Below are 24014 nucleotides of genomic sequence, written 5' to 3' on the forward strand. Positions count from 1 at the left end.
ATTTACAATAGCCAAGACATGGAGACAACTTAAGTGTCCATTGACAGACAAATGGACACAGATTCGGTTTGGTACATATAGACGATGGAGTATTACTCAGCCATAATGAATGAAATACCATTTGCAGCAACAGGGATGGACCTAGAGATTTTCACTCTAAGTGAAGTAAAAAAGACAAATGCCGTGTGATATCACTTATATGCAGAATCTAGATCACGACATGAATGAACTATGAAACGGAAATAGTCTCATAGAGATTCAGACTTGTGGTTGCCAAGGGGGAGAGGAGCGGGGGAAGGAAGGACTGGGAGTTCAGGATTAACAGAGGCAAACCGTTACATTTAGGATGAATATAGAAATTAACACAACATTGTAAATCAACTATACTTCAGTAAAAATTAAGAAAGAATAATAATTTTTTTAAAAATAGAAAAGAGGAATAAAGAAAAATCTCAACAGAAACTTTGGAGCTTCCTGGATCCCATTCCTGATAAATTTTAGATGATAGCAGATAGTTATCAAGTTGATCAACTTTTAAAATGAGAGTATAAAATGGTATTTGTCAGAAGGAAAGCATCTGTGATGCAAATCTAAAAATAATTTATATGAAGACTTAGATAAATTATTGAAATATTAGGAAATGCCAAAACCACAACTCAGTGTTGACTACCTCATACAATTTTTATTTGATGTTCTGGTGTTTTTGTCTTTCAATTTATTAGCTCTATGGCTAACTAGTAATTTCTTTTTAAATATATATTTTTTATAATTTGATATTCTGAAAATACATTGTGAAATGTCTTCAACTTATAGTGAAAATAAATAGCAAAATAGTAATATATATGCAAAATTGTCTATTAAATGCTTTCACATTTTTATTTAACTTAGATGTCAGCACTCCTTTGGTATAAATATGGAAGGGATTAGAATTACTATTAAGCAGAAGAGGAAATGGAAGCCCTTGGAAATTGATTTGCTCAAGGACCTCCAACTTCTCTGTCGCAGTCAGAACTCAAACCAAGGCTTCTGATTCTTTGAGGTTTTTCACAGCACATTTGTTTATTGAAATTTCTGTGTCTTAAGTTATCATTTCTGACTGAGGATAGTGAAAAGCTATGCCCACCTGTTCCACAGAGGCTGTGCCAGTGGCAAGCTCTGGTTTATGAGAAATAATGGGGAAAGAAGGTATAAGTATTTTGTCCTGAACAAAAAAAGATATCAGTTGTTTTATTCACAGAGTCTAAAGAAAGGAAAAATCCTGTCCTTGGACTCCAGGAAAATAAGCAGCAAAGTGATCCCCTTGAAAGCTGTTGATTTCAAAGTGAAAACTAAGAAAAATGTTATGATTTTTACTCAAATATTCCTAATGTTAAGGTTCCCTTGGAATGGTATTATAGTTCTGTTTTGAAGTAGACACCGAAACTTAGAGGCATTAAAAAAAATCATAATTTTATTTTTGCAATGACTATGTGATTTAAAAAGATAGTATATGAGTAAATATTATACACAGTTGTTTTTAAAAGTTAAGAGTTTCCCTAAAATATAGAGAAAAGTTAAGAGTTTCCCTAAAATATAGAGAAAAGTTAAATCTTGCTTTTCTGAAAGTCTGATACACTCAACAAACTCTTATTAAGAGCAGCTTTATAATATCTATTAGAAACATCATTCTACCAAGACATTTTGGAACCAAATCTCAGTAATCTTCAGGGAAGATAGTATCACTGATTCCTGGATCATCATGGTCATTATTTTCAAGTTCTTTATCATGTTCTTCATTAACACGTTTGCCACGTGCTTTTCCTGGGTTCCTTTTTTTTTTACGAATATATGATGTATTAACTTTTTCTTTAGGTTGTGAAGTTGTAGAAACAGTTTCTTTTTCCAAAGCATGTTGTAGGCAGTGGTAAAACCTGTAAAGAAATAAAACACTTCTGTTATGTATCTGTGTGTTCTCAAAAAAATGACTGAAATATACCTCAAACATAAAATTACATAAATCTGGTATCTCATGTTAACCTTAAGATATGAAATAAATCACAGAAATAATGTGCTTCTTGTTTTTATGATTGCTTATTTATGAAAAGAAATGCATTTTCAGTTCTTTAAGAACAGTCTTGAAAACTGGATTGGAATCACCTCTTGACAACCTCTATCCTACCTAATTTCTATTCCAGATGTAGGAGTCAAACAAAGGTAAAAAAAAGAACAGAAATATTTTTCTTAAAAAAAAAAATCATAACTGTAACAGAAGTCAATTTTAGAGAATTTGGAAAGTATATGAAGTTACAGAATGACCTCCACATAATTACCTAAAAATAACCATTCTCAATATTTTTATTTTTTCCAGTTTATGAGTGTATTCTGAATTAATACATCTGTCCATGTATACATACACCTGTCTTTTATACAATTGTGATATTACAAAGTTTTACTTTGTTTTCTCAAATTTAATATTTATTGAAAACACTTTCCACATCACTAAATGAATTACAAAATAATACTTTTAAATGGTAGTATAACATCATGTCACTTAGACTGTCCTTTATTTTCAAGTTTGCCCAATATAAACAATGTTATAAACATTTTGGAAATAATATGATCTGAGTTTTTAGCTATTTAGGATAGATACTTTGAAAGTAATTACATGGTTAAAAGGTATAAATATTTAAGGCTCTTGATAAATACTGTTTTCTAGAATGGGTATTCAAAAAAAATATGCTCCTAACAGCAGAACTTGAGACCACTTCATTCATACAGTGAATATTACATCAAAAACCGCTTGACTTTGATAGGTGATAAGGGTCTCTCATTTAAGTTTTTATTTCTTTGAAAGTGAACATTTTTTGTTTATTGTTATTTGAATTTTTTACTGTAAATTATTCTTCTCCTTTACTCATTTTTCCAGTGGAGGGTTTGTGTTCATTTTTGGCAGACACCGGAAAGCAGCAAGTGGCTTGGTTTGCTCCGTGTGCTTCACATCAGTGCTCCACTGGGAAAGCTGAGGTTGCTAATTTCAACCTCATTGAATCTTGAATTCCTCATTTACAAAACTAGCTGTTATCCTGTACCTAGCACGGTTGTCAGAGGGTTGGTTATATATGTAAGTACCTAGCACAGACCCTGGCACTGATTAAGTTCTCAAATGTGACTATTCTTACAGAATATAAACTCCATGACACCAAGGACTCCATTTATCTTGTCATCTGTTCTGTTATATTCTTAGCATGGAGTACAGTGCAGCCACACCTGGTTAAAAATATGCCCAATAAGTGAATAAATAACAACTGAACAAAAATGGTAAACATCCGAGGTGTTATCCTAGGTCCCAAATAAAATGATCTAAAAGTTGAGAACACTTCTGCCATTGTTGAGATCTTATCATGCTTTTAACAGTTCCGCTCAGTTGTGTCCGACTCTTGGGGACTCCACAGACTGCAGCACACCAGGCTTGCCTGTCTATTACCAACTCCCAGAGCTTGCTCAAACTCATGTCCATCGAGTCAGTGATGCCTTCCAACCATCTCATACTCTGTCATCTCCTTCTCCTTCTACCTTCAGTCTTTCCCAGCATCAGGGTCCTTTCCAATGAGTCAGTCCTTCACATCTGGTAGCCAATGTATTGGCGTTTCAGCTTCAGCATCAGTCCTTCCAATGAATATTCAGAACTGATTTCCTTTAGGATGGACTGGTTGGATCTCCTTGCAGTCCAAAGGACTCTCAAGTCTTTTCCAACACAGTTCAAAGGCATCAATTTTACGGTGCTCAGCTTTCTTTATGGTCCAACTGTCACATCCATACATGACTACTGGAAAAACCATAGCTTTGACTATAAGGACCTTTGTCAACAAGGTAATGTCTCTGCTTTTTAACATGCTGTCTAGGTTGGTCATAGCTTTTCTGCCAAGGAGTAAGCATCTTTTAATTTCATGGTTGCAGTCACCATCTGCAGTGATTTTGGAGGCCAAGAAAATAAAATCTGTTATTGTTTACATTGTTTCCCCAACTATTTGCCATGAAGTGATAGGACCAAATGCCATGATCTTAGTTTCTTGAATGTTGAGTTTCAAGCTGGGTTTTTCACCCTCCTCTTTCACTTTCATCAAGATTCTTTAGTTACTCTTTGCTTTCTGCCAAAACGGTGGTGTCATTTGCATATCTGAAGTCATTGATATTTCTCCAGGCAAGCTTGATTCCAGCTTGTGCTTCATCAAACCCGGCATTTCACATGATATACTCTGCACATGAGTTAAATAAACAGGGTGACAATCTACAGCCTTGATCCTTTCCCAATTTGGATCCAGTCCATTGTTCCATGTCCAGTTCTAACTGTTGCTTATTGACCTGCATACAGATTTCTCAGGAGGCAGGTCAGGTGGCCTAGTATTCTCATCTCTTGAAGAATTTTTCACAGTTTATTGTGATCCACACAGCCAAAGGTTCTGAGGTAGTCAACAAAGCAGAAGTAGATGATTTTCTGAAACTCTCTTGCTTTTTCGATGATCCGACAGATGTTGGCAATTTGATCTCTGGTTCCTCTGCCTTTTCTAAATCCAGCTTGAAGATATGGAAGTTCTCAGATCATGTCCTATTAAAGAATTGCTTAGAGAATTTTGAGCGGTAGTTTGCTAGCGTGTGAGATGAATGTAATTGTGAGGTATTTTGAGCATTCTTTGGCACTGCCTTTCTTTGGGATTGGAATAAAAACTGACCTTTTCCAGTCCTGTGGCCACTGCTGAGTTTTCCAAATTTGCTGGCATACTGAGTGCAGCACTTTAATAGCATTATCTTTTAGGACTTGAAACAGGTCCATTGGAATTGCATCACCTCCACTAGCTTTGTTCGTAGTGATGCTTCCAAAGGCTCTCTTGACTTCAGACTCCAGGATGTCTGGCTCTAGGTGAGTGATCATACCATCGTGGTTATCTGGGTCATGAAGATATTTTTTGTATAGCTCTTCTGTGTATTCTTGCCACCTCTTCTTAGTATCTTCCGCTTCTGTTAAGTCTATACCATTTCTGTCCTTTATTGTACCCATCTTTGCATGAAATATTCCCTTGATATCATTAATTTTCTTGGAGAGATCTCTATTCTTTCTCATTCTATTGTTTTCCTCTATTTCTTTGCACTGATGACTGAGGAAGGCTTTCTTATCTCTCCTTGCTATTCTTTGGAACTCTGCATTCAGATGGGTATATCTTTCCTTTTCTCCTTTGCCTTTTGCTTCTCTTCTTTTCTCAGCTATTTGTAAGGCCTCATCAGACAACCATTTTGCCTTGTTGCATTTCTTTTTCTCTGAGATGATCTTGATCATTGCCTCCTGTACAATATCATGAACCTCTGTCCATAGTTTATCAGGCACTCTGTCAGATCTAGTCCCTTAAATCTATTTCTCACTTTCACTGTATAATCATAAGGGATTTGATTCAGGTCATACCTGAATGGTCTAGTGGTTTTCCCTACTTTCTTCAATTTAAATCTAAATTTTGCAATAAGGAGTTCATGATCTGAGCCACAGTTAGCTCTTGGTCTTGTTTTTGCTGACTGTATAGAGCTTCTCCATCTTTGGCTACAAAAAATAAAATCAATCTGATTTTGGTATTGACCATCCGGTGATGTCCATGTGTAGAGTTGTCTATTGTGTTGTTGGAAGAGGGTGTTTGCTATGATCAGTGTTCTCTTGGCAAAACTCTGTTAGTCTTTGTCCTCCTTCATTTTGTATTCCAAGGCCAAGCTTGCGTGTTACTCCAGGTTATCTCTTGACTTCGTACTTTTGCATTCCAGTCCCCTATGATGAAAAGGACATGTTTTTTTGGTGTTAGTTCTAGAAGGTCTTGTAGGTCATCATAGAACCATTCAACTTTAGCTTCTTTGGCCTTAGTGGTTGGGGCATAGACTTCAATTACTGTGATATTGAACGGTTTGCCTTGGAACCAAACAGAGATCATTATGTCCTTTTTGAGATTGCATCCAAGTACTGCATTTTGGACTCTTGTTGACTATGATGGCTATTCCATTTCTTCTAAGGGATTTTTGCCCACAGTAGTAGATATAACGGTCATCTGAATTAAATTTGCCCATTCTAGTCCATTTAGTTCACTGATTCCTAAAATGTCGACGTTCACCCTTGCCTTCTCCTGTTCGACCACTTTCAATGTACCTTGATTCACGGACCTAACATTCCACATTCCTATGCAGTATTGTTCTTTACAGCATTGGACTTAATTTCACCACCAGTCCCATCCATAACTGGGCATTGTTTTCGCTTTTGCTCCATCTCTTCTTTCTTTCTGGAGTTATTTCTCCACTCTTCTTCAGTAGCATACTGGGTACCTACCTGGGGAGTTCATCTTTCAGTGTCATATCTTCTTGCCCTTTCATACTGTTCATGGGCTTCTCAAGGCAAGAATACTGAAGTGGTTTGCCATTCCCTTTTCCATCATGCTCTTATATCCTATTATAATGGGAGATTATGACAGGAAGTTTTTGACATCTACAGGATAGATTGCTATCTGAGCCAATTATGTTCTTTATTTTAATTCAATAAACAGGCTAAGTTCCACTTGCAAAAGCTCTAAAACTGCCCTTAGAAAACCAAGCTAATTGCCTCTTCCCAAATACTTCACACAATGCTAAGATATACCTAACATGATTACCACATTTCCTATCCATATTTTAAGAACTTATGTAATCACCACTATACATCTTGATATTTATCACCATTCTTGGCAGATAACTAGGGCTAAATGGTATTTCTAGAATGAATAAATCAATCTCAAAGAGGGAGGTACAGTGAAAGAGAAAACAGTACTTTAAGAATTAGAGCAAAAGGTTTTGAAAATTTTAAACTGATATTTATTTTAGATCCCATAACATGGTCACAACCTTTTCATTTAATGTATTCCTTATATCCTTGCTTAACTGAAACCTGGTTCCCCACAAACACACCACTGCCTGCATTCCTGTCAAGTGGAGAATGCTTACTCTTTCAGTATCCTGCCCACCAGAGAGGTGAACGATAAGGTAAGAATTCACCTGCCTTACCAATACTTTTCCAGACTAAACTCCTTTATCAACCCCTCAGATTATCTACCAATATTCTGTTCAGTCCTTTACACTCATGAAAACTTCTACACTTGGCCTGATCTTTGTCTCCAGGTCTTGCCATTATCCTGGGTGACTTCAATGATTGGTTTTCTTCTCATTTTCCACACTGCCTATATAGCATAGTTTTTAAAAATGCCTCAGTAGAATGACTTGCTTTATCTAAAACAAATCTAAGCATGCTACAAAACGGTATGAATCACCCTTATCTGATCATAAGAGGCTATTCATGATGTTCAACATTCTCTTCTATCAGTCTCTCCCCAACCCTGCTCTTTAAACTTAGGTAACCAGGTCTTTTCTCTGGATTCTACTGTATTCCTAGAAAATTAAAGATAAGATTAAATTCCTCTTTTATGAGCACAGCGAATTAACAGCTGTGTAAAATACCTTGTTGACCACACTAAAAAGGTAATTAAAGAGGAATGGGTGTGTTACTTCTAATCTTCCATTAAACAACCTAAGAATTCAAAGCTATAATCCTTGGGGGACCAAAGAAAAAAGTGGTAAAAAGGAACAAAGACCTTTTCCGTGTTGAGAGCCAAGAATACAATTTCAACTACTTTTTTTTCTTTGTTAAGGGAACTTTTAAAATGTCCTTTGGGAAACTATCTTACTCAATAAGTCAGAAATTTGTTTCTCAATTACATGTTTTCTTCTCATGCTATGACCCTTTACACAGCATTCCAAAGCCAGATTCTCAAAGTATATTTTTCTCAACTTTCAAAGGCAACAAAAAGAGCTGGGAGAATAAAAAGAAATACATGCTCAGGCAACTCTTTTTCTGCTCCTCTCCAAAGAAAAGCAAGTTGTCTTCCGTTTTTCCACCTCTGTAGTCAAGATTATCATGACACAGAGCAACTTGTATATAGTTCTCTTCATGACAGAACTTTTCAGACCAGCTCTGGGAAAACGAATTTTTGTTCTTCAGATCAGTTAGGGGACCATGGGCAATAAAAAGCTGGTATTTCTGACTTCTTAAATAGGAACATACAATTAATGAAATCTTAAGCACAACTTCATGTCCTTTTGCATGCGTGCATGTGTGTAAAGTTGCTTCAGTTGTGTCTGACTCTGTAATGCTATGGACTGCTTCTCCAGGCAAGAGTACTGGAGTGGGTTGCCAGGGGATCTTCCCAACCCAGGGACTGAACTCGCATCTGCTGTGTTTCAGGTGGATTCTTGTAACCCTGAGCCACTGGGGAAGCCCTCACACCCTTTTAGGCTTCTATTATTCACAAATAACAAAAGAAGACTATTCTCATATATTATGTATTTGGATTTTTAACTGATTTTAAACTCTAGCATTTTATTAAAAAATGTATGTGACAGAACCTGTGCCAGGTGCTAAAAACAAGTAAGAGATGGCCTGAGCCCTCAGGGAGCTCAGGGTTTGATGGGAGCGGCAGAGCTGTAAAGATACATTCAATGTGCCACGAAAAAGCTAAGATAAAACAGGAGAACATGGGGCACTCAGCTCCAAGAAAGATCAAGAAATCCTCCTTGGGGAAAAAAAACCCAAAGCCTGGGCTGAATCGCAAGGATGAATGGGAGCTGGTGAGGTGAATTCCTCCCTCTTCTGGCACAGAGAGGAATTATGAGAGGAAAAACTGAGGGGAGAGGACATCCAAGGAGAAACTACCAGAAAATGTATGTTTTCCCTTTATATTACTTACTTCTCTGACCATAAGTATATAGAGAATTGTGTGAGTTATTTATTTACCAGCTTTATTTCCATTAAAAAAAGTAAGACTTGACTCCTCCTCCTCCTCTACCCTCATTTCTATCTGCTGCCACGTTAGGATTATGCTCTGCAGGATCATTCCCATTCACCTTGCTACTTAGAGTCCTGTTACTTCTTACCCAGACTGTGTAGCAGGTCTATTCTGGTAGCCCCATCAGTAAGCCATCTTACATGTCTTCCAGAATAATGACCTTAAGTCTGTGAAGCCATAAAAGTAGCACTATTTTTTTTTAAGTAGCACTACTGTTAGAACAAGTCTGTCAAATAAATTCAGCAAGCATTTATTAACCACTGTTTTCCTACCAGACACTCAGAAAATGATAAGAAACTGTACTTGCCTTTGGGGAGCTCAATATAATGTATTGACTTTTAAGTTCCTTTATTATTTATGATTAATTCAATAAAGTTATTGGGTTTCTACTCTATAAAGTTTTAGGATAAGAGATATTTAAAGTGTGGGTATGTATGGACATGTGTTTGGTTGGTATCTGTGTGTGGGGGGAGTTAGTCCTATTTAAAAGGTGACCATCTTGAGGTGGGGAAAAAAGACATACATGCAATTAAATAAGTGTAATTCAATATGGTTCACATTTCTCTTTGCACTGAGGCATAACAGTAATAATGTTTGTAAATGTTAAGACTCTGAACCAAGGAAATTGTTAAAAAAGGTTGAGACTAAGATAAGATATTAAGGAAAGGCTGCTGGGATATTTGGTTAGATATGTTCAATAGGTTACTAGATATATGGGCCCAGAACTTGGGAGATATTTGGAAGATCTACCGCAGGTGCCGGTAATGGTAAAGAACCCTCCTGCCAATGCAGGAGGCATAAGAGATGTGGGTTCAATCCCTGAGTTGGGAAGATTCCCCTGGAGAAGGGCATCCACTTCTAGTACTCTTGCCTGGAGAATCCCTATGGACAGAGGGGCCTGGAGTGCTGCAGTCCATAGGGTCTCACAGAGTCGGACATGACTGAAGCGTCTTAGCAACCAGTGTCTGGGGAAGCTAAAGCAATGGGCCATGGGAGGAATCTTAGAGAACAATAGTATTTAACCAATAGGTAGAATAACAAGAGAAACCCAGAAGGAAGCTAAGAAAAAGCACCGGAAGGAAAGTAGCAAAGTGATGTCACACAAATGCTTACCAACAGGTGTAAGAAAAATGCTCAATGTCATTAATCATCAAGGAAATGCAAATCAAAATCATAATGAGATATCACCTCACACCTGCCAGGATGGCACTTATCAAAACAAAACAAAAGACAAGTGTTGGCAAGGACGTTGAGGAAAGGATGCCAGTGAACTGTATAATGGCTAAAATTGTGAATTTTATGTTATGTATATTTTACCATAAAAAAGTAAAAACCAAAAAACCAACCATTAGAAATATTTACTTTTTTGCTCTAATTTGCTTAATTTTTATCAATATTATATGCCAATATACTTGGACTTTTTATTCTACATTTTATTTAACATTTATTTTCTTATTACACAGGTGGTGAGAAGAGGAACATGGCTAATTTCATCCAATCTAAGTCAGTCTTGATCTCTTATTAACAGCTACAAGACCTCCTCTTGTAATTGGTAAATAAACCTCCAAAATTCCCATGTTTCACCTGGAAATCATTATAGATGAGATTATCTTACTCTTCCCATGAAGAAGTGGGCTTGGGAACCGTTTTTTATGAAAGAGACCTCTTGCTATTAAAATAATATTTTAACTTTTGATTATCACATTTCAAGAATATTTCTTGTTGCTAGAATGCTACTCATTAGGATTCTGACTTTTAAAACTTCTCTTATTACAGCTGTTTGAATTGTGAAACTTTGGTCCCATGACAAACCAATTTTATACTCAACATCTGATTGCAGAACTCATCACCTCCAGTGTTTAATTTTTCTCTTTTCCACATCAGAAGAGTAGCTCTTTTTCTGCATTTGGTTGAATATACAGCTGTTCCCCAAGGAGCTCCCTAATTTGTTCACTCTTTCTGAATTCACATGTAATCTTCTAATCAGTATGTTAAGACACTTTTTACCCTTCTTTAATTTTTCACTGATTTTATATGATGAGCATGACTCTCTTGATAGCAGCATGCACACTATAATCTCAAAACATATTTTTGAGTCAATGGATTTAAAGCATAATTTGATTTTATAGTTGGTGAACGTGGCTCAATTAACTTCACCAGGTGTATAGTTAGTTGATCCTGGGCTATATTTATAATCTTGTTGAAATTCAAGTAAGAAAACAGAGAAACTGATTTCCTACCTCCTACTTTTTCACCAACAGTCTCACAGTTAGAATACTAACAAATGTAGCCAACTTTTGGAATGGTACCAATAAATACTGCAGCCTGGCACACTGCAGTCCATGGGGTTGCAAAGAGGTAGACACGACTTAGCAACTGAAAAACCACCAATAAATACCTATGTACAGTTCAAACTCTGTAGCCTGGTGGAATGGAGAAGGCAATGGCAACCCACTCCAGTACTCTCGCCTGGAAAATCCCATGGACGGAGGAGCCTGGTAGGCTATAGTCCATGGGGTCGCTAAGAGTCGGACACAACTGAGCGACTTCACTTTCACTTTTCACTTTCATGCATTGGAGAAGGAAATGGCAACCCACTCCAGTGTTCTTGCCTGGAGAATCCCAGGGACAGTGGAGCCTGGTGGGCTGCCGTCTATGGGGTCGCACAGAGTCGGACATGACTGAGGTGACTTAGCAGCAATAGCAGCAGCCTGGTGGAATGGCTGGGTACCTTCAGTTACTTTCTTGAAATCACTTTTAATGCCCACAGACAGCCACAATATGTCATGAATTAATTAACTTATCTCCAATGTATCTTGGCTGATATAATTTATATGGCATTGCTGGGAGAACTGAGAAATAGTCACTTGCATAATTTTGTTAATTTTATGGTTCAAATAAGGAGCTCTGGCTGAAAAAGCCTGGATGGTGATACTGATGTAATTATAGGTTTATTCTCTGTATGAGTCAGTGAAGAAGGAGAAAGGCTATCCTAAGAATCATGACATGACACAGATGGGGCCTGTCATTCGATATATGCTGTCTAAAATATGCTAAAATTGTTAAGACAGATACAAGAAAACTGAAGCCAAGAGAGTTAAGTTGTGGTGGGTGTAGGATTTGAACTCGGTTCTGCCTCTGGAACCCAATTCTACCTCTTTCCATCATGCCACTCTGCAGCCAGAGTGGCTTCTGGCTTTAGCTGTTTCGTAAAAAACTCTAGGTATTAAAGAATGTTAAGGTATTAAAGAATGTTAAGCAGACGAGTTAAGCAAGAGGATTCCTTTTCATTTTACAGACAGGATTCTGATGGTAATACGGAGAATGGCTAAGCAGAGAGACACCCTGGAAACATTCTACTCTTAGATCAGTAGTCCTGAATGAAGAATGTGGCAGGAAGGGTGGGGAGAGAAGAATGAGTCAGGAGTGATTTCGGCAGTGATTGACTGGTTGTGAGGTGACCAAACGAGTGCTGCTGCTGCTGCTGCTAAGTCTCTTCAGTCGTGTCCGACTGCGACCCCATAGACGGCAGCCCACCAGGCTCCCCCGTCCCTGGGATTCTCCAGGCAAGAACACTGAGTGGGTTGCCATTTCCTCCTCCAATGCATGAAAGTGAAAAGTGAAAGTGAAGTCGCTCAGTCGTGTCCAACTCTTAGTGACCCCATGGACTGCAGCCTGCCAGGCTCCTCTGTCCATGGGATTTTCCAGGCAAGAGTACTGGAGTGGGGTGCCATTGCCTTCTCTGGACCAAAGGGGTGGGGAGAAAGCAAAAAGGAAATAATAAATGACAATGAGATGATTTCTTCAATAACTCAGAAATACACATTTTACTGATGGTAGGTTAGTGGCATTTATCTTCGTATATAAAAAGCAGCATAATTGTCACTTCTTTATATCAAAAATTCTATTCTGAGGAAAAAGTTGAGAAAGAGTAATGTAAAATTAATCAAGCAGAAACAAGGGAAATATAAAGATGTGCACGGACAGCCATAATCCTTCTGACTGGGACAATTATGCCAATTCAAATCTAATTCATGACAAGAGCTGAGTTCTGATCTAGCCAGAGGTATAAAATATTTATCAGATTAAAATTAACCAGGCTGTTCTCCTCAAAAGGAGATTTTAAGTAATCTTCAGTAGGTCCCATCCCGGGGGCAGAGTGTACCATGTCCCTGGCTGCCTTCGGCTGGATCAGTTATGTCCCTGTGGCTGCTTCGCTCTCACCTGAGTGACTGTTTCTCCTTAATGCCTGGTGCTGGCAGCTGCATGTCCCACTCTCCTGCCGGAGCTTCCTCCGCTTTGTGCCCCATGAAGTACCCACTGCAGTTTGGCCTTTATGTGTACTATGTGCTGAGTCTCTTCAGTTGTGTCCGACTCTGGGCAACCCTGTGGCCATTACCCCACGAGGTTCCTCTGTCCGTGGGGTTTCCCAGGCAAGAATACTGGAGTGGGTTGCCACTTCCTTCTCGAGGCATCTTCCCAAGCCAGGGATGGAACCCGCATCTCTTATGTCTCCTGCACTGGCAGGCAGGTTCCTTACCACTGGCCTACTCTCATCAATTATTTTCATTATCTTTATTATTCATGATAAGGCTACAAATATAAAAGCAGCTGGGAGTATAAACTGGAGATGATGTGTATTAATATTTTCAAAGAAGACCTAGGTATATAAGACTAACATGGAAATATATCATTAACATACCTTTCAATTCTCTTCTTGTTTTCTTCCATTTTTTGGTTTGCTATCTTTAACAGGAAGTTGATATATTCCTCTGTCACCATCAGTTTTCCTTGATGGCTTAAAGGAACTTCTAAGCCATGTGTGCTCCGGACAGCCTACAAGGAACAATTTAGATTGGATGACTTATGTACTAGAGATGCTGAAGATAACTAAAGAACAGTCAACTCAGGGCTGTGTTTATATATAGTTTAGCTCCATTACAGCACTTAGGTTTGCACTTTGATACAATTTAGTCAAATACAGTTGAATCAAAGGAGAGTAAATAGATTTTCCCATCATATAAAGTCATTTGCAAAGAAAATCGTTTTATACATTGTCTTTCAGAGAAGCAGATATTATCAAAGAGCCCAATAAACTTAATAGTATCAATCTCACTAAATCTAAGGAAGTTTTAATACACTATTTAAATAAAATAAATGAAACCTCAACAGAAGTTTTAAGGAAAAATCAAAATGGCTTGGATGCTGAAGGGCCTCTTAGCACTGCTTCTGCAGGGTGGTTACAAGATAAAGCAGGCCTGTTCCATCACACAAAGTGGCTGCTTTCTTGATGCTTTAGGGTTGCCAGTCTTAGTAACCCCATTGAGGAAACAGTCAGCATGTTCCCAGTAAACCCAAACACTGGATATAGGTTCAGAAACAACAGAAACTCTTATGAGGCAGAAAAATTCATTCAACAAGCCTTTACTGAATGTCTGCAATTATCCAGGCCCCACAGAAGGTATGAAGATATAGGATGAATACACATGCTGCTACTACTGCTGCTAAGTCACTTCAGTCGTGTCCAACTCTGTGCGACCCCATAGACAGAAGCCCCCCAGGCTCCACCGTCCCTGGGATTCTCCAGGCAAGAACACTGGAGTAGGTTGCCATTTCCTTCTCCAATGCAGGAAAGTGAAAAGTGAAAGGGAAGTCGCTCAGTCGTGTCCGACTCTTCGAGACCCCATGGACTGCAGCCCACCAGGCTCCTCTGTCCATGGGATTTTCCAGGCAAGAGTACTGGAGTGGGGCGCCATTGCCTTCTCCGATGAATACACATGGTCCCCATCTAAAAGACAGCTAACACGTCTGAACAAAAAACCAAGTGAACAAAGAATCACAATCCAACACGGTACTAAGAAGAAACACATAAATGTGCGTGTGCACGCACGCATGTGCCACACACACACACACACAAAATACTAAGGAAACGTATTCAGTAGAAGAGGAGCAACTGACTGAGACAGGTGGTGGTTTTATGGGATTTTAAAGCATACATATAATTTCACCAGATGTAAAAATGGGAGAAGGGGAGCATTCAGCCAGAGAAAGAACTTTTCTATAGTAACAGGACACGAAAAGCATAATACATTCGGGAAATGACCAACAGCATTTTATCTGGCTGGCGTGGAAGCATGCTAGTGGAACATGAGCATAGATAAGGTAGATGCAAAATAGTTTAAGTATATAAGGTCTTGAAAGTCAGAGAAAATACCAGGTGACCTTGACTTCTTTAAAACGGGCATTCTGACACTACTGGCTAGAGGGACTGAAGGAAAAGATGGGGAGGACGAGGACCAGGCAGGAGACTGCTGTAAAGACAGAGGTGAGAGATGAAGAGGGCTTGAGTAGGGGCAGTGGAAGAGGGCTGGGAGAGGTGCAGTCCGGAGTGAGGACTTAGAGGTAGATGTGACAGATCTGTCACTAACTTAATATAGAAGACAAAGGAGAGAAAGGTGGAAGAGTGGTTCTGTTTTTGCTCGGGCCACCAGATGTACATAGTGGGGAGGGAGATGTGGACTCAAATCAGTACCATGAACTTTGCTTTTCTGTTTCCTCATGCTATACAGATGTCTTCTTTCGTAAGCCACCTCTTTTTGGAAAGCAGGTTATTTGTTAAAAATAGATAGAAAATTGGGAAGTCTTGGGAGCTAGAATGGAAGACAATCGGAAACACTACAAAAGCAAACAATGTGCACATTGCCAAACAGTAAACACGAACAGTAGCTACTGCAGGAGAGGGCAAAAGTCACTAGGGGCTGGCTTGGCCAGGAAAGGACTCAGAAAGGCTGTGGGACTTGCAAGGAAGTTTAAAGATCCTCTAGTCCAGGGGATGGCAGACTTTTTCTGTAAAAGGATAGATAGTAAATATGTTCAACTTTGCAGGCCATATGATGTCTGCCATTGTAGCACAAAAGCAACCTTAGACAGCAATTCATCAAACAGGGGTACTGGAACTAGTCTCCCGTGGGCTGGATGTGGCCCTAGGGCAGCAATTTGATAGATCCCTGACACAGCTGAAAAAGTTCAGTCCCTGATGGATCCCTGTAGAGGACTTTAGGGCCCATCTGTGATTCTTTGCAATACATCATGGTGCTCATTAAATTGGGCCGTGACTATTCAGAATGTGGAGGCCAAAGAGAATCAGGTTAAAAATAAGTGGTGTATGTGTTAATCGCTCAGTCGTGTCTGACTCTTTTGCGACGCCATGGACTGTTGCCCATCAGGCTCCTCTGCCCATGGGATTCTCCAGCCAAGAATACTGGAGTGGGTTGCCATTTCTTTCTCCAGAGGATCTTCCCAACCCAGGGATCAAAACCAGGTCTTCATTTCAGGCGGATTCTTTACCATCTGAGGCACCAAGGAAGCAGAAAAGTAAGTGGAGGGGAATATTATAAGGCCTCAGGTGTAAAGCTAAGAACTCTGGACTTTGCCCTGTACAGAACAGTCACTGAAGATTTCTGAGCAGGGAATGGCAGGACGATTTGAGTAGAAGGTTATTTGATAATCTGGATTACTTCATGATCAAAGAATTGCTTTTTACCAAAAGGTACCTTACCAGCATAGTCTTTCCTCTCTTTCCCACAGTTATGCCGGAGTTCCTGAAGCCAGAATCTATTGCCACTGAATGCTGTAAGAAAATAAATTTGTTAAATTCTGATCATCTGGCTAACCAGATAAACACTTTAGCTCTACAAACTGCTGAAACATAATATAACCTCAAATCTATAATTAGATAAAACATTAGTTGATTAAACGAGCATTGCATTAATTGTGGTAGAAGAGTTAAAGTTCCAAACTAAATCTACTCATATACCTATAAATTCAAGTATAATCACAAAATTTTACCAGAATCTGTGCATCCTGCAACTGTCGACACTGCACGTGAAGAACAAGTGGCTCGAATTTCAAAATGGCATCGCCCTTCGCTTTCTGCAGGGCCACAATCTAAATATACGGAAAATATTAGGATTAGACACAAATACATGATCCTATTCCTTGGTGACCCTTTATCCTATGTTCCTTCAATATTTCCAAGGAACTTTCACACTCATTCTGCATCGTTCTTCCACAGTAACTTTTCACTCTGCTTTCTTGGATCTCTTTCTCCAAAACTCATTCATCTGCTTATTCTTTTAAGAGACTTGATTTCTAATCCTCTCATAAACTATCTGTGGCATTCTTTCAAACCATACCTCAAACAAGTAAACTATTTACTTTATATTTTTAATAAAGGAATATGGAATGTAAAGACTGTACTGCTGCTGCTGCTGCTGCTAAGTCACTTCAGTCGTGTCCGACTCTGTGCGACCCCATAGACGGCAGCCCACCAGGCTCCCCCTCCCTGGGATTCTCCAGACAAGAACACTGGAGTGGGTTGCCATTTCCTCCTCCAATGCATGAAAGTGAAAAGTGAAAGTGAAGTCGCTCAGTCATGCCCGACTCTTAGCGATCCCAAGGACTGCAGCCTACCAGGCTCCTCCGTCCATGGGATTTTCCAGGCAAGAGTACTGGAGTGGGTTGCCATTGCCTTCTCTGAAAGACTGTACTGCTGCTGCTGCTGCTGCTGCTAAGTCACTTCAGTCGTGTCCGACTCTGTGCAACCCCATAGACGGCAGCCCACTAGGCTCCCCTGTCCCTGGGATTCTCCAAGCAAGAACATTGGAGTGGGTTGCCATTTCCTTCTCCAATGCATGAAAGTAAAAAGTGAAAGTGAAGTTGCTCAGTCGTACCTGACTCTTCGAGACCCCATGGACCGCAGCCTACCAGGCTCTTCCGTCCATGGGATTTTCCAGGCAAGAGTACTGGAGTGGGTTGCCATTGCCTTCTCTGAAAGACCGTACTAGATCTGTCTAAATGCTTTGTTGTTAGATTGAAGATTGAGACACATGTATTATTATGCTTCAGCTAGAATCTATTATGTGAACCGAGAACTTCCAGATGTTCAAGCTGGATTTAGAAAAGGCAGAGGAACCAGAGATCAAATTGCCAACATCTACTGGATCACAGAAAATGCAAGGGAATTCCAGAAAAACATCTATTTCTGCCTCATTAACTATGCTAAACCCTTTGACTGTGTGGATCACAACAAACTGTGGAAAATTGTTAGAGATGGGAATACCAGATCACCTAACCTGCCTCCTAAGAAATCTGCATGCAGGTCAAGAAGCAACAGTCAGAACTGAACATGGAACAACAGACTGGTTCAAAATTGGGAAAGGAGTATGTCAAGGCTGTATATTGTCACCATGTTTATTTAACTTATAGGCAGAGTAGATCATGTGAAATGCTGGGCTGGATGAATCACAAGCTGGACTCAAGATTGCTGGGAGAAATATCAACAATCTCAGATATACAGATGATACACCACCCTTATGGCAGAAAGTGAAGAGGAACTAAAAAGCCTCTTGATGAAGGTGGAAGAGGAGAGTGAAAAAGCTGGCTTAAAACGCAACATTCAAAAAACAAAGATCATGGCATCTGGTCCCATCACTTCAGGGCATATAGATGGGGAACAAGAGAAATAGTGAAAGACTTTATTTTCTTGGGCTCTAAAATCACTGTGAACAATGAATGTAGCCATGAAATTAAAAGACGCTTGCTCCCTGGAAGAAAAGTTATGACCAACCTAGACAGCATATTAGAAAGCAGAGACATTACTTTGCCTACAAAGGTCTGTCTAGTCAAAGCTATGCTTTTTCCAATAGTCATATATGGATGTAAGAACTGGACAATAAAGAAAACTGAGCTCCAAAGAATTGATGATTTTGAACTGTGGTGTTGGAGAAGACTCTTGAGAGTCTCTTGGACTGTAAGGAGATCATACCAGTCAATCCTAAAGGAAATCAGTTTTGAATACTCATTGGAAGAACTGATGCTGAAGCTGAAACTCCAATACTTTGGCCACCTGATGGGAGGAACTGACTCATGGAAAAGACCCTGATGCTAGAAAGATTGAAGGCAGGAGAAGGGGACGACAGATGGTTGGATGGCATCACCGACTCAATGGACATGAGTTTCAGCAAGCTCTGGGAGATGGTGAAGGACAGGGAAGCCTGGTGTGTTGCAGTCCACGGGGTCACAAAGAGTCGCACATGACTTGATGACTGAACAACAACAGAATATGGACAAGGCAGTTGTTACTTCTGTCTGCCTAACCTACCTGCACCGTTCTCCCTCCTTCACATCATTTGATTCTGGTGCGACTGTCAGTTGTGACCCTGTCGCTCATGGCTCCCACTATATAATATCAGACAATGAGTGCCTGGGTCTGATCAAGGAGAGCATTCTATTCTACTGGCAAAGATAACTCATCTTGGCGGAGAACACCTCACCAGGCAGGATGACTCAGAATCCTTTGGAAATAATGCATGGATCTTAAAAGTGAACCTTTTTCTGCTGGGGTTGCTGGCAGCTATCTTTCCCATCACAAAGATTATCTGCAGCAGAAGAGAAATGCAAACATACAGAGAGAACCAGTACCCAGAGGAGACTGAGTGAGTACTCTGAAGACAACATTTAAGCGCCTGAGCCGGTAATGTAAAACGCCTGACTAATATGAATTTATATGAATGCACCTAAACATTTTAATTTAGTGAACTAAATAATCCAGCATAGACAGCAGTCTCCCACAACTAAAAAATAGCCATTGTAATGAGTGCTCTTTAGGCCTTGTAATCTGCAGTCATTAAAATTGTGCACATAAATTGAATTTTCTATTCTTTTCATATATATTTAAAGTGACTGTGAATTAAAGTTTATTTCTAAATTTACATATAAAAACTTACCACATCATCTTTCACACAGGCTTTGTGTGTAACCAGGAGCCAGCAACAGTTTTGTTTCTGAACCTCAGAACCATTTACACTCTAAAATGAAAAAATAACATAATTTAAGTTAGTCACATAATATTTAGAAAATAAGAAGTACAATGTGTAGCATATTTCGTGCTTGTGCTGTTCTTAGTCACTCAGTCGTGTCCAACTCTTAGGCGACCCCAGGCTTCTCTGTCCGTGGGGATTCTCCAGGCAAGAATACTAGAGTAGGTTGCCATGCCCTTCTCCAGGAGATCTTCCCAACCCAGAGATCCAACCCAGGTCTCCCACACTGCAGGAGGATTCTTTTCCATCTGAGCCATCAGGGAAGCCCATTTTAGGCTTTCTCCTAAGAATTAGGAATCACTAAGAACAATTGAATAGGCTTTTGGGCAAAATTAAACATAAAACAAAAATGAAATGAAATTATTTGAGATAGAAAGAAAGTAATTTGTTTATTAAGATAAAAATACTTAACATTTCCTGAAATATGGTCTTGTTTTTGTTAGGAGAAAAGGTATTATTACAAGGGGTTGTACACTAGTAGCCCCTAAGTTGTACTCTAGCTGTTTTATATGATTAGCAGAACATTAAAAACATTTTTTAAAATTCCTTTTGTAAGAAAGCACTGTTTCAGTCCCACACAGGACCTACCAGTTTTTACTGATGCCTGATCTGTTCATACCTTTCTATGTCCCTAGTCACTATAGGCATAAATTTGTGACCTCTGGATTAGACTTCATATGTAGCACCAAAGAGCACCAAAGAGCTAAGACTGAAAGTTCAGAATTTCAAGAAGGCAAATATTTTACCAGTATTCTTTGCTTATTAACTGTAAAAATGTTTATTTGTCAAGTTCTATTAGGTACTTTGTATATAAACAGAAGAAAAGCTATGACAAACCTAGACAGCATATTAAAAAGCAGAGACATTATTTTGCCAACAAAGGTCTGCATAGTCAAAGCTATGATTTTTCCAGTAGTCATGTATGGACATGAGAGTTGGACCATAAAGAAGGCTGAGTGCCAAAGAACTATGCTTTCTAGCTGTGGTTTTGGAGAACACTCTTGAGAATCCCTTGAACAGCAAGGATATCAAACCAGTCAATCCTAAAGGCAGTCAGTCCTAAATATTCATTGGAAGGACTGATGCTGAAACTGAAGCTCCAATACTGTGGCCACCTAATGTTTAGAACTGACTCATTACAAAAGACCCTGATGCTGGGAAACACTGAGGGCAAAAAGAGAAGAGGGCAGCAGAGGATGAGATGGTAAGATAGCATTACTGACTCAATGGATGTGAGTTTCAGCAAGCTCTGGGAGACGGTGAAGGACAGGGAAGCCTGGCTTACTGCAGTCCACGGGGTCGCAGAGTCTGACTTGACTGAGCGACTGAACAACAACAATAAATATAAACAGATCCTATCCTCAAGGACAGCTGAGAAAGGATACAGGAAACCACATGCACTTTCTATGCAGTAAACATGGTTTATATATAAACTGTAAATTTTTCCAACTAACTTATTGAAATAATTCCAACAAATTGGAACTGCTAGGACTAAAAATATCCAAAATTTATTGTTTTGAGTCTAAACTATAATAGATTTTCCCCCTACTATACAGAGGGGATTTCATCAATCTTGGCCCCCAGTGTTTATGTGGGTATGTTTCCTAAAACTGTACAAATGTTAATATTGGGCTTCCCTGGTGGCTCAGACAGTAAAGAATTCACCTGCAATGCAGGAGGCCCAGGTTAGATCCAAATATGGTATTGTAAAGAAATTGCTTTTTGTTTGCTACTGTTCAATTCAGTCATCTTCTTATGCTTAATCCTTACTAGTCACTCGTGTTATTTCATTTTCTTCTTCTTCTTCTTTTTGTTTTATTCATCTTGGTTTATCAATGTCTTTGTTACTGGTTTCCAAGAGCTCATTTATGACTAAGGTTAACCATTTGTCAGGCAATGAAAATGAAATACCATATTTTACTGTCAATTTACTATGATGTTTTATATTTTGGTTGTGTATTAAAATATAGTCATGCTGTGTTTCATGAAAATAAATCAATCACCATACTTCCACAAGGTGACTTTTATACATTAGGAACACAGGAGACTTTGCCATCTGGCTTTGGAATGGAGAAGCGTTGTGCTTCTCCAAATAACTGATCTGTTTTCACTGAATGACCTCAGTCAGGGACTGATGTTTCTGATCTAATGCTGGCTGCCCTAAATCTTACAACCAAATGTGTGACCCACCTCTAGCAAATTAACAGTCTAGTGATATATTTTCAGGACTAATGCCATTTCTACTTTGTCTTATCTACACTCCTTTTATCCAGATTTTCTCACTTTTTATTTTCCTTCTTGTAATGCCTACTTGTAAGTTGATCCAAATTCTTCCAGAAATAAGGCAAAGTGAAACAAGGTATAAGGTAACACATATAATGAAAAGATGTTCAGGAAAAAGTCCTAAAGGTAGTTCAGAAGAAGTAGTCATTGCTTCCAAGTGGACGTGTGTGTGTGTGCTCAGGTAGGAAAGGGGAGTTTGGGGAGGTATGTCTCAGATATGCAAAGATGGAGGTAAACATTTCAGGAAAAATAAAGATGAACAAAGGCAGATAAATGTAAGAGGAAAAAGAGAATAGTTCAGTTTCAGTGACCAGCTTAAGATGAAGAGTCAGAGGGGAAAAACAGCTGAAGATCCCTGGTGGCTCTGACGGTAAAGAATCCACCTGCAATGCGGGAGACCTGGGTTCCATCCCTGGGTTGGGAAGATCCCCTGGAGGAGGGCATGGCAACCTACTCCAGTATTCTTGCCTGGAGGATCCCCACGGACAGAGAAGCCTGGCCGGGCTACAGTTCATGAGGTTGCAAAGAGTTGGACACGACTGAGTGACTAAACACAACAAAGCACAAAGTATTTCAGCAGAGATGAGTGACACACACAAACTGTGCTTTATAAAGGGGAATCTGTTACCAGCGTGTAACTTGGTTTGGAGTAGGGAGACTGGTAGTTCAGTGACCTGTCAGGAAATCACTGCGTAAATTCAGATAAGACAGGGCAGGAGAAATGAGGGAAGAGAGAGAAAGCAAGCCAAGCAATGGAAGCAAATAAGAATGAATAGACCCTGCTAACTTGGGAGACATTCACATGACCTGTCAGTGAGAGATCTAAAGAATGAGTTTACAAGCATGGTGTCTTGCAAGCTCTGAATTCAATCTTAATGTTAAAGTGAACACACAGCTAACTTTTATAGTGCACTTAATATGCCAGGCAGGGTGCTAAAGTTTTAAAGTTGTGTCCAACTCTTTGTGACCCCGCGGACTATAGAGTCCATGGAATTCTCCAGGCCAGAATACTGGAGTGGGTAGCCTTTCCCTTCGCTAGGGGATCTTCCCAACCCAGGGATCGAACCCAGGCCTCCCGCACTGCAAGCGGATTCTCTATCATCTGAGACACAAGGGCTTCCCTCGTGGCTTCCTAAAAATTACCAGAGTTGTAATAATGGAGTGGGCCACTAGGAGGCAGTGAACTCCTTAACCATAGCGAGCAGCAATCAACTGGTTAACAATGGTTTGTTAGAGCGGTCGACCAGAAGGGAGCCGCCTCGCCAGACTAAAAATCTTTAAATCTCCTTAGTATTGAAAAAATTAAAATTCCCTTAGTGTTTACAAAAAAAAAGTCTCTAACCCTTGCAACTCAACATCATTCCCAGGCTAGTAGTTTCAGCATCATTTGGGGGCTTGTAAGAAATGCAGATTATGCCCTAGCCTTGACGTATAGAATCAGAATATGTATTTTAAAAGTTCTCCCAAGTAATTAATAAACACATTAAAATTTTAGACACATCGGTTTAAGTAACGCTGTCAGTTTAACGAGACCGAGATCACCGATCAGAGAACAAATTAGGCAAGCTGGGCTGGGGTGTTACATCGGGCGGGTGTAGGAGTTCCCGTCGTGCACACTACAGGGCAGGGCTGGAAGGGCACAAAGGGTCCTCACCCGGTCTAGGAGGATGATTCGGCCAGCGCAGGAACTGGTGGTGAAAAACTGTTCTTGCCCATTTAGGAGCTGCACAATCTCTAACACGTCCTCGTCCACACTGCCCTTCCGGCTGAGGTCCGCTTTGCTCAGACACTGCGCCTTCCACCTCTTGAACTCTGCGCTAAGATCCATGCGACGAAAGAGTTAGAGTCTGGACTTTTCACGTTAGCCTTGTTTTCCCTGGAGGCAGCCATATTGACGTCAATGGTGCCCGGGAAGGTCCAAACTCCTTCCTGGGACCCGCCCCTGGGGCGGGGCGGGGCGGAGCCTGAAACTGCT

The 24014-nt window shown here is 39.7% G+C and overlaps 1 protein-coding gene across 1 annotated transcript; it reads right to left on the reverse strand.

Moving 5' to 3' along the window:
• Positions 1-1434: 1434 nt before the first annotated feature.
• On the reverse strand, positions 1435-23905 carry TYW3 (tRNA-yW synthesizing protein 3 homolog). The gene is given in 6 exon segments (NM_001015620.1): positions 1435-1910; positions 13579-13712; positions 16435-16506; positions 16725-16823; positions 19664-19744; positions 23694-23905. Coding segments are annotated over 6 exon segments (777 nt in total). The 5' UTR covers positions 23868-23905; the 3' UTR covers positions 1435-1693.
• Between the last annotated feature and the right edge of the window lie 109 nt (positions 23906-24014).

Source organism: Bos taurus, chromosome 3 (genome assembly GCF_002263795.3).
Source record: "Bos taurus isolate L1 Dominette 01449 registration number 42190680 breed Hereford chromosome 3, ARS-UCD2.0, whole genome shotgun sequence".
Classification (NCBI taxonomy): Eukaryota; Metazoa; Chordata; class Mammalia; order Artiodactyla; family Bovidae; genus Bos; species Bos taurus.